General features: G+C 41.2%; 1 protein-coding gene across 13 annotated transcripts in view; it reads right to left on the bottom strand.

Annotated features, from left to right (window-relative positions):
• Mbtd1 (mbt domain containing 1) overlaps positions 1 to 12,033 on the bottom strand; it is a 60,480-nt gene that overhangs the window by 48,038 nt on the left and 409 nt on the right. For 3 of the 13 annotated variants that reach the window (XM_029546643.1, XM_029546646.1, XM_029546653.1), the window contains exons 1-3: positions 11,767 to 11,989; positions 11,084 to 11,144; positions 7,693 to 7,740 (exon numbers count right to left, since the gene is read on the bottom strand). The exons of 3 other annotated variants lie outside the window; for them this stretch is intronic. In XM_029546643.1, coding sequence (XP_029402503.1) covers positions 7,693 to 7,712 — 20 coding nt within the window. In that variant the 5' untranslated portion in view covers positions 7,713 to 7,740; positions 11,084 to 11,144; positions 11,767 to 11,989. Of the gene's footprint in view, positions 1 to 7,692; positions 7,741 to 11,083; positions 11,238 to 11,766; positions 12,015 to 12,033 lie in introns of those variants that run through there. 7 more of the 13 variants (XM_021211892.2, XM_029546647.1, XM_029546644.1 and 4 more) reach the window with 7 other exon arrangements.

Below are 12,033 nucleotides of genomic sequence, written 5' to 3'. Positions count from 1 at the left end.
ACTCCAGAAGAGGGCGTCAGATCTTGTTACAGATGGTTGTGAGCCACCATGTGGTTGCTGGGATTTGAACTCCGGACCTTCGGAAGAGCAGTTGGGTGCTCTTAACTACTGAGCCATCTCGCCAGCCCATTTCTGAGCTTCTTTAGAGAAACAACAAACACACACACTCTCTCTCTCCAGGAAATCATGAATCCACACTTTTACTTCTAATTCTATTCTACTCCCAAAGAGCTTTTTCCTTCTCACTTTAGTCTGTAGTTTTTTTTCCCCAAGTTAAGAATGTTGTTCCTAGACAAAAACCAACTTACCTATTTAAAACAAATTTATATTTGTTTGATATGTGGTATACACGTGTTCATTTATGTGTACACATGTGAACATGCATATATCAGTGGTCAACCTGAGGTGTCTTCCTCAATCTCTTTCCACCTTATTTGTTGAGATGTGATTCACTGAATCTGGAGCTCACTGGAGCTCACCGGCTCAGTGGCTATCCAGAGAGCTCCAGGAATCTGCAGGTCTTTGCCTTCCCCAGTGCTGGGATTACAGGTGTCACTGCCATGTTTGGCTTTTTACCTACATGTGGTGATCCAAACTCTGGTCCTCACGTTTGCAATGCAAATACTTTACCAAAAGGGGCATCTCTCCAGTCCCTCCTCTCTATCATAAATACAAAAGTTCTTAAATGATAAATCACATAGAATATACCACTTTCTCTGTAGAAGTATCTAGTTTTCAATATTTTGTATGCTATTTTAAACTTAGGTGTATGTGTTTTATATTATGGTAAATATCTCCAGTGTATAAAACAGTTTCTTAGGTAGAAGGGCATTTGACATGCAGTTTTGTTACATACAAAGTACTTTCCAAAGAAATTTTACCAGCTGTTGTTTCTGTCCCAGCAGTATTAGACCTACCTAGGGGAATGAATATACTCCCACTTTTGACTTTTTGTTAAAAAGACCGATATAACAGTCAGTATAGCCCTTCTTTTCACTTCTTTGGAAAAAAATGTCACCCTTCCAGGAAGGCTGAAAGAACTGCACAACAAATGCCCATGCACTCACACTTAGGCTGGAGTAACATTTTGCCCCATTTGTTTGTCTTCTCTCTAAATACATGGTTTACTCACACCGTATGTACCAACCCTAACAATTAAAACTGTTTTTCATATCTACACCACAGTTATCAGCTTCAGGAATTTTTTTTTTAAGATTTATTTTATGTATGGAAATACACTGTCACTCTTTTCAGACACACCAAAGAGCATCATATCCCATTACAGATGGTTGTGAGCCACCATGTGGTTGCTGGGAACTGAACTCAGGACCTCTGGAAGAGCAGTCAGTCCTCTTAACCACTGAGCCATCTCTCCAGACCAGCTTTAGGAAGTCTGATAGTAATATAATATTTTTCTGCTAGGCAGGTGAAGTGTGTCTGTAATCTTAGCATGAGAGAAACCAGGGCAGGAGGATTCCGAGTTTGAAGCCAGCATAGGCTGCTTTGCACGCTTCACACTTAGGCCCGAGTTACATAGAAAAATCAAACAACAAAATAATTCAAATAACAAAAGCAAACAACTATCTCTACCTTTTGCCTCCCCTGAAACAAACCAAATAAGGCTATTAATTTCTAATCTACCATCCATATTCTAACATAATAATGTCTTTGGAAGTTTATTTTTTCCTTTCTTAATAGGGGTTTCTTTCCAGTTTAGGGGTTGAGCTCATATTTCTTCATTAATTAATGTCACATACTGCCACAACAGTAAGTGGTGTTCTGTTTACAGATAATTGCATCTAGAGGCACAGGCTGCCTACTTGTCCCTCACTGGTGACATTAGTTCTGATTACCCGGGAATGGTCTAGTCTCGTTTTCTCACCCTTTCTCCAGGACACTTACTATGCAGGTATGCTTCTTTTTAGTAATCGCACATCTAATTTAGCACGTGACAACTTTTGACAAATAAAACTTTATGCTAGCTACAAAGTTCACTTTTCAATTCTAGTATGTCACTAGCCAGAAACAAATCCTATCATTCCTATCATTTTTCATCATCAGTCTGAATTAATTCTTGCTCCCCCCCTCACCATCCTTATTCATTTTGGGGTTCACAATCTTCAATTTGGCTGCCAAGGACTTCTTGAATTAGTTCCCACATTCATTTGACATGTTACTGTAATCCCTGGGTAATTTCTTACTTTCTAGCATATTAGTACATCCCAGGCTCACTTTACACTGACATTGCACGTTAGCCCTGAAATTAATTCCTTTAGGGAGATCTGATCATCTTTAGTGGTCAGCCCAGTATCTCAGCATAGGATAGTTTTACGCTATCCATCCCCTCCTCACTTTCTTCTTTTTTTGGAAATAGGTTCTATGCAGCTCTGCTAACTCATATAGACCCAGGCTGGCCTTGAACTCATGAAGACCTGCTTGCCTACCAAGAGCTGGGATGTACCATCACACCACAACTTTTGGTCCACAACTTTTTCCCCATAGTTGTTCCTAGAAAGTATGATCTGTCTGTCTGCATATTTTGTTTTTGCTTATAGAGCTTTTTAGCATGCAATTAAAAAAAAAATGTTTAACTCCAGCACTCAGGAGGCAGAAGCAGGTAGATTACTGTAAGTTCAAGGCCAACCTGGTCTACATAGTAAGTTCTAGACCAGTAGAAATTGCATAGTTGAGACCCTGCTTTGGTGGGTGGTATGATAAAATGTATCAAGTTTATTTATTTTTTAATGCTGGAGATTAAACTTAGGCCATTGGACATTCTGAGGACACATTCTAGCAGTGTGCACTCACTAAGGACCAGGATTTCCATTTTCCCTTGAGTCAACATAAGAAAAATAGTTTGTACAGTTTGTCTTCATCTGTAACTCTGAGCCATTTAGACTTCATTCTCATGAGAATTGAGAAGGATCCAGTATCTGTTTAAATGGCTACCTAGTTGATATACTATCCTTTTTTATCTCTTCTGAGTTGAAATACTACTTTAAGTACTGTTTCTATCATATCCTTCTGTGTATTTCTGAACTTTATTCTGTGGTCATTTGTCACTAGTGACATGGATATATCATGGAAATTCCAACATAGTTTAATTTTATTTACACAAACCTGGACCAGCTAACCTACTGTGTACCTACCTCAGCTGTATCAGACCATTGGGGTGCTACAGCAGTTTCCCTGAAGTTTTCTGCTGTTTTTACATCAGTCCTCAGACTTATAACTCACTTCCTCACAGCTAACCATTAGTTCAACTCTGGTAAAGTCTAGCTTTTTCAACATCAAAAACCTTTTTATTTGGCTTTCATCATCATGGTACCCAAGAATATGGGTTTCTGTTTCATCATCTTCTGTGGTCACTGTGTTTTCCATTCCTGAGACCAGGCTTTCTAGAGTTTGGTCTCACTGCCTTCAACTAAGGAGATTCTTCAGCACCTTTGTTCTTGTTCTTCAAGCTTATGATTACAGAACAGGACCTTCCTGACTGGAGAGTTTAATACCCACTGCTCATTTTTCACTTTCGTATTCCTTAATCATTTCTAATTTTGTTTCCAGGTCCACAATTCTTTTTAAAAAACAAAACAAAATTTGAGACAGGGTCTTAGTATGTCACCTTGGCTGGCCTCTAATTCCTACAGATCTGTTGGGATTAAAGGTGTGCACCACCATACTGAGCCCAGAACCATCATTCCTACTGAGAATACCATTCATGCTTAGTGGTCATGAAAGGCAGAAAAACACATCCAAGTACCACAGACCACTGCATAGTCCAAAGCTGGAGCAAACCTGAGAACTGAGGCTGCTGCTGTATAACAAGGCAATGTGCTTTACACAGTCATGGCACATATAACTGTGTTTCATTTGTTTTCATGCGGCTAGGTTCTGCCATTATACATTATAGAGGCTTTCTAGGGTATTCAGATGTCTGATAAATCTAGATCTACCATTGAGATTTTTAATGTTTGGTATTTTTTTCTTCCTTCCTCCCCTGCCCAAGTGATTTTTAAATACCATGTCAGACTTATGCCAAAATATTAGTGTTGTTTTAATTGAGAATTCATTAAATTTATTAACTAAGGGCTGAGGATATAATTCAGCTTAAAATGTGTAAAACCTAGGTTCTATTCCCAACACCTCACAAACTGAGCATGTCCACAAAAGCCAGTAACATCAGCTTTCCAGAGGTTATCAGGGGGTTCAGAAGTTCAAGGCCATTTCTGGTAACCTAGCCAGTTTGGGCACAACAACTTGAGTTACACAGGACTCTGTTTCAAAAGCAACAATAGATATTTTATTAACTTAGGAAGGACAGCTTGATGTTGAGATCATTTCTTTTTTCTTTTTTTTTTTAAAAAGATTTATTTATTTATTATATGTAAGTACACTGTAGCTGTCCTCAGACACTCCAGAAGAGGGCATCAGATTTCGTTACGGATGGTTGTGAGCCACCATATGGTTGACTGGGGTTTGAACTCAGGACCTATGGAAGAGCAGTCGGTGCTCTTAACCACTGAGCCATCTCACCAGCCCCAAATTAGATTTTTTTTCTTTTTCTTTTTTTTTGGTTTTTCGAGACAGGGTTTCTCTGTATAGCCCTGGCTATCCTGGATTTTATCACATCCTTTTCCTTTCTTTAGAGAGAGGGTCCCATTATTTAGATTAGGTTAACTCAAACTCAGAGATCTGTTTTTTTCTGCCTCCTGAATACCGAGTGTTAACTGCCTCCATATTCAGGAACAATTCTAAAATGATGTTTTCTTATTTTAAATTATGTATACCATGTGTGTAGGTATGCACACAAGAGTGTGGGTACCAGTGGAAGCTGAGGAGTCACATCCTCTGGGGACTGGAGTTATAGGCAACAGTGAGCCATCTGTGTGGGTTGAGAACTGAAATTGGGTCCTTTGCTCTAGCAGTGTGTGCTAAGCCATCTCTCTTATCCTCAATTATTAAAACAAGTTTGGGAGGGAACAGGCACACAAATGCCACAATATACATGCACAGGTTGGTTCCTCCTCTGGTAGAATTCTATCAGTTTTTATAAATATCTCACAAATACAGGTTGAGTATCCTTTATCTTTCTTTTTGATTTTTTGTTTGTTTTGTTTTTCAAGACAGAGTTTCTCTGTGTAGCCCTGGCAGTCCTGGAATTTGCTTTGTAGACCAGGTTAGCCTTGAACTCAAGAGATTCACCTTCTTCTGCCTCCTAAAAGCTGGGATTAAAGGCAAAGGAGTGAATTGCTTAATTAAATCAGAAGTGTTTCAATTCCTTAAAGGGAATGTATCATATAGTACAGGTTAAATATCCTTATGTAAAATGCTTTTCAGATATAAAAATCAGTTATCTTGGGGAGATCCAAATCTAGGCACACAAAAATTATTGTTTCATATAAATAATAAGTTATTATTATATTTTTTAAAAATGAGACATAGTTTGACTCTGAGCACACCATGGCCAATTTCATTTTTGTGGCAGTCTTCTTGTCTCAGAGTTCCTAAGGTGGGACTACAGGTATGAGTCACCAAGCCTGGCTTCCATTATTATTATAATAGTAATACAGGGTCTTACTAAGTTGTCTAAGCAGGTCTTAAACTTATTTTGTAGGTCAGACAGGCATTGGGATTATTTGAACTGCTACAGTTTCTAGAACAGCTGGGATTTCAGGCCTGTTCTATTATCCTGCTTTTTTTTTTTTTTTTTTTTTAAAGGTTTTTTTATTTATTATATGTAAGTACACTGTAGCTGTCTTCAGACACTCCAGAAGAGGGAGTCAGATCTTGTTACAGATGGTTGTGAGCCACCATGTGGTTGCTGGGATTTGAACTCCGGACCTTTGGAAGAGCAGTCGGGTGCTCTTACCCACTGAGCCATTTCACCCGCCCTATCCTGCTTTTTGATATTATTTGCTTCAGACATGGTTTCATGCTATAGTTTAGTCTGGCCTTGCATGTGTGGTAATCCTCCTAGCATTTGGGTGTCAAAACCTAGGTTAATTTTTTTCTTCCATTTTTAAAGACAGTCTCATTAGGTAGTTAAGATTGGCCCTGAACTTGAGATTCCCTGCCTTAGCCTCTGAAGGGTTGGTTATAGCCCTGCATCACCATGCACCTGGCTTTATATAGAAGTAATTTTAACTGCACCAATGTCTTCCTTTTTTGAGATAGGGTCTTACTACGTAGTCTTGGAATTAGCTTATGTAGACCAGGCTAGCCTTGAACTCAGAGATCCTCCTGCCTCTGCTGTTCTATGTAGAGATTAAATGTATATGTCACCATGTCTTGTCCCCCTTTTTGAAAATTTATTAGCATGAGTATTTTGCTTGAATGTATGTCTATGCACTACTTGTGTGTCTGTTGTCTATAGAGTCCAGAAGAGGGTGTTGTATGTCCAGGAATTGGGAGTACAGATGGCTTGTGAGGAAATCAAACCTAGGTCCTGAAAAGAGTGCCAGTATGATCGTAACTGGTTAGTCATCTCTCTAGCTCATGCAGCTATGTCATCACTGTGGACCATCACTTCAGGTCAGTCAGGTCAAATTTTCTACCTGTGTGGTATCTATCATATAGTGCTCAAAATGTTTTGAGTTTTTGAACACTTCAAATGTTAGATTTTTGGAATAAGGAAGGTCAACGTGTACTTAAGAATTTAGATCTTAGAGCTGGCAGTGTACATACACCTACCTGTAAGCCCAGCATTCCAGAGACTGAAACTACAAGGTCATCTTAGGTTACAGAGAGATACTATCTCAAGGAAAACATTGAAAATTATGAACATTTCTGCACCTAATTTCTTTGACTCAGCATATATCTGAGACCCATCTGTTACTACATATACAAATGGTCCCTTGCCTTTTATATTAAGCACTGTCCACTTTATCCACATTTAATCCCAGCACTCAGGAGGCAGAGGCAGGCGGATTTCTGAGTTCGAGGCCAGCCTGGTCTACAAAGTGAGTTCCAGGACAACCAGGGCTATACAGAGAAACCCTGTCTCGAGAAAGAAAAAACAAAACAAAACAAAACAAAACTCACTTCAAAGGCAGGCTATGATAAGGCATCTTACAAGTAATTAGGAAACACAGTGGCCTAAAGGGTTTAATAATTATTTTTGTTGTTTAATTTTGTGTGTGTGTGTGAGGGGGGATTGAACCCAGAATCTTGCAAATGTATCAAGCAGTATCATTGAGCTACATCGATCGCTACATCTCTGGTGTATTCATCTTGTCACAAAGCCTGACGGCCTGAGTTCAACCCCTAGGATCTGGATGTTGGGAAGACTACAAGCTGTCTTCTGACCTTCGTCCATTCTGTGGCATACACAAGCCCACACACGTACAAACACAAAATAAATACAGATGGAATAAAAAGCCATGTAATCACTGACTAGAGAAGCTGACCAGTGCTGTTAGATACACGTATACAGGGTACTTCTACCATGTGCAACATGATTGGACATTAAAAAGCAAAGTAATAGATATTATCCTATAAGCTTCAATGGCAAACAATAGAAATATAAAAGTCTACTAGACTTGGTATGCCTGCTCTATGACTAGGCTACAAAGTAGGGTCAAAGAATTGGGCTACAATACTTTAAGTAAACTATTATATACAAGTAGCTTTATAATGGGGTGGCAATTATACAGTGAAAAGGACATCTGGGAAGACATTGACAGTGCTACTCACTTTTTAATCGCAGTGATCATCACATCAGAGTGGAGGCTTACAGAAACCCTATGAAAAGAGTAAGACTTGATTCTCACCTTATACTTCAGAGGAAGAGATCAAAGCTCTATGACAGTAGGCAACTTGCTTCAAGAATAAAATGAATGAATAAATGAATTCAGAGCCAGAGCTAGAGCCCAACCAGTTTGCCTACTTTGTTCAGATCTTGTTTTTACTACACTAAATTCTAAATTAACATTCAAGTCAAGAGTAAAAAGCAGAAAGGAGTTCAAAATCAAACAGTGTTTCCCTAACTGATTTGGTAAGAAAAACTTTCTGGACACACATGAAACACCCTCTTGGCAGGGCTTGGTGCACACACCTAAAACTCCAGCAATGTGGAAGTGGAAGCACACACAAGTTCAAAGCCAGACTGGGCCATGAAATGAGAACTTTGTCTTAAAAAAACCAAACTAGATTGGGAAGATGGTAGAGTACTTGCTGCCCAATTACTAGGCTAGAAGTTCAGATTCTCCTGTACCACATAAAAGATAGGCACAACAGTAGGCATCTGCAATCCCACAGCTGCTGAAAGGGAGACCCTTTAGTTTAGAGAAGAGAAGAGATATCAGACCTTACTGTAGGCCTACTGAATAACCACCTCCAGGAAAATCGTATTTTAAACTACAATCTGTAAGAGATGAACCTAGTGATTACATTATACCAAAACTTGCATGCTCAATTTGGAAGAGATACGACTGTTTAAATTGACATCAAATAAAAACAGTATGATAAAATATTGAATGCTTCTGTCCATTAGTTACATTTTAAGTGCTCAATAGCCACCGTGGCTGGTGGCTTCCATACAGATAACAGACATTTCCAGTATAGCTGAAAGTTCTATTAGACAACTGATTCTATACCAATTCTTCAACTATCCAACAAGGCCATGGAGTTCAATAATGGCAGAAGTGCAGTTCAAGCCCCTTCTGACAGTGCTCCCCAACTAGCATTGCAGCCCTTTCTTCCATTCAGAGTCTATTCAAGTGGATTTATAGCCTTTTCACCCTTCATTACACTTTCTAGCAAAGACAGAAGAGAAACTATATTATTGCAGGGGGAAGGAGGGTTCTTAAAAAAGATTAAGAAACAGTAAGCTCTTGTCTGGGGATGCAGAGTCAGTTAATAAGAATACCTAGCACCCACAAGCCCCAGACTCAATCCCTATCACTGTGTAAGTTGAATATGGTGGTATATGCCTATGAACCACGATGAGGTACAGGACAGTAAAACATACATTTTTAAGTAAAGATACAAGTTATTTGGAACCTTTAAAGACACCCTATTAGAAGATAAATCTGAGCGTGGAACTACCTAAAATCTTTTGGCTTTACCCATTTATTGGTCATGTATTTGAAACCCATCGCTGTCTTTACCATATAGTCCAAGCAAAGCTGTATCTCCTGACGCTTGGGTGGGGATTAGAGGCATGCACCACTATGTCTGGCCTAGACAGACACGGAAACAGTTGTAAGGATAAAAAGCGGAGACGTAATGAGCAAGTCAAAACAGCTGACTTCTCCACATTTAATACGTGGTTATTCAGATCACCTGAGCAGTCCTGGCTTTCAGTCAGTCACTCAGTACTTTAATGACTATGACATTAACATGCTGTTTTTACTCATAAACTACAATTTTGTCTGAGTTTAAATGTTGTATTTTAACACAATTTAAAAGAATTTGCTTTGTTTTTATTTACAAAAGTAACTAAGGGATGAGGGAAACACCCGATTATCTGGGAAGACAGATAATGAGATCCATGTACAGCTAACCATAAAAAACAGAGTAATGACCTCTTTGAAAATAAAACCAGTTGTTCCTGTCTAGTATGTTTAGCACGCAAATGCTTTTAAAGTCAAATTTTGTCATGACAGTTCATGTTTAAAGTTAGCAGGAAAAAACTTTGGAAGGGCATATGGACTGAAACTTTGGTGCGTAAATAGCTATGTAAGTTTTTACAGCTAGGACTCAAATCCATGTAAAAACACTAGTGAATAGCCCTGAAAGAAAATGGATGCTTTAGTTCACAGAAAGTTACAAAAATGGCTAGAAACCCGGGCTCACCAGAAGACATTAAGAACAGTCACTTATTTGAGACAGCTTCTGCTCTAATCTGCAAGGCATTTGCAATACTTCAATATGGGGTTCCATATAAATAGAAGCTATTTGTTATTCAGAGGAGGTGGTGCAAAAAACAGCTATTTTCTTTCTAAACACTCCTTGGTGTTGAGGTAAACAGTCTGATATACACAAGAGCAAACCACCGGCCTCTACCACAGACTGGGGAACAGGAAAACCTTTGCTTTACCAGTATCAGGAGCTACTACTGGGCTACGGAGTTAAGCACAGCAGTGAGTGCCAATATACATTTGCAAGTTAACTACTAAGTGCATATTAATGTAAGGGGGATAAAAGATTAAAAAGTCAAAAGTAAACATTAAATTGTAACAAACATTTCAAGGCTAAGATAGAATTCTTACACTTACACACACACGAGGTGGGGGGGAAAGACAGGCGTGCGAGCAAGCTCTCAGTAGGTAAAGGGGCCTGATGCCAATCTTGATGACCTGGGTTTGATTCCTGGTTCGCACATGGCATAAGTTAAGATGATTACCTCCACCTGTTCTCTGATTCCACCCCCCCACCCCCCAGCAGCATGTCCCATCCTATAAATAAATAAATGTTACAAGAAGCATTTGTGAGAAAGGGCCTTCCTTTTGGAGGGGACATGGGTTTGCAAAGATCGTGCGTCAAAATGATGAGAAGGAATAGTTTTGATCATGTATCTTCCAGGTATTGTATTTATTAGTTTCAATACTATTCCTCCCCCAGGCCCAATTTTAGGAGTTCTTAGGAAAAGTGATTTAAGCAAAAGGCAAATAATGTACACTGACAGTACCAAGGATATGGTGCTAAAAATGTCCTAATCTCAAAGAGGAATACTTGTGAAACAGTTATGAAACCCCCATATAGCAGTTCCCTAGCTTCCCAGGGAATAGTTTCAACCATCTTTAGTCATGGAAGCAGCGCACTTGATACCGACTCAGCAAAGTTTTCAGTTGGCCTTCACCATCTCTTTACTCTCCCCATCCCCCTTCCTCCACTTCCCTGATGTTCTTTCCTGGCATACAAAATATAGGCCAATGAGCAGTGGGTGGGTGAGGAGGATGTGAGAACAAATTTGAGAAGTAAAAAAGGGAGCAACTTAACCAGGACACGACATGAATGAGACTGAAGGGTCTAATAAGGGCAGGCAAGAGAGTATCAGAGACTCAAAGAAACCGAAGGTGCTTTCCTAGGCAGCAGTGCGTGGTACATGGATGTAGGGTTAAGTAGAGGTCAGACTACCTACCACTCGTCAGAAGCTGGACAGGGGCGGCTGCTTTGGGTGACTTCTAGTGTCTCTTCCGACTCTGCAATGTCAGGATTTCTTTTTCACAAAGGAGAACGTAGGGATGGTGGAAGCCCACTGCCCTGGAACCCTCAAGTAGCAGCCTCGGCGGCTGACTCCCCGATACCACTCCTACGTCTCCCTCCCACACGTGCCCACCCCGCCCCCTTTCAGTAGCAGCACCTCCACGTGCAAAATGTCTCTCGGCGCTGGCTCTACAACGGTGGGCTCCGTCCCCTGCCAAGCCCCGAAACTCTATATGCTCCGGCCCCCACGCCCCAGAGAAACCACTCTCCCACCCTTGGCAGCTTAAAAAAAGTAAAAGTCTCCTATCTAATCTTTCCCTTCAAGAAGAACCGGGCTGGGGGAGGGGAAGCAGAGGAAAAACTTTCTTATGTTTTTTTTTTTCTCCCTAAGAGTAGAGAGAGAGAGAACCCTAAGTCAGGGGTTGAGGGGGGAGGGGAACCCCTGAACGTTTAACGGCCGGTAGGGGGAGGGGAGCTCCGGAGGCGGAGGGGGCGTGGGATGAAGCAGCAGGCCCGCGAGCGGGGTCCCCCGAGCTGCGGCGTTCCGGGGGCCGGGCAGCCGCAGGCGTGGCCCCCCACAACCTGGCACACAAAGCGGCCGCTGCGCTCGGCTCTCACCAGATCCTTTGTGTTTTCCATCAGGGCCTCATGGGTAGGGGCCGTCCGTGCTCCCCGAGCCCGCGGCGCCCCCTCCCCCCCGCGAGCAGGGGGCGGGCGCCTCTCCCCGGGACCGCGGCGACTACAGGGGGGGGACCCCCGGGTTGGGCCTGGGCCAGCGGCAGCAGCGGCAGCCCCCGGATTTCCCCCCTTTTAACTCGGGTGGCCCCAGGATATCAACAACATTAGCATAGCCCTCCCTCCCCAGCGCGCCTGCGCCGTGACCCG

This window comes from Mus pahari, chromosome 14 (assembly GCF_900095145.1).
Source record: "Mus pahari chromosome 14, PAHARI_EIJ_v1.1, whole genome shotgun sequence".
In the NCBI taxonomy this organism is placed as follows: Eukaryota; Metazoa; Chordata; class Mammalia; order Rodentia; family Muridae; genus Mus; species Mus pahari.
Note: the sequence above shows the minus strand (reverse complement) of the source record. Positions and strands in the feature narration are given on the sequence as shown.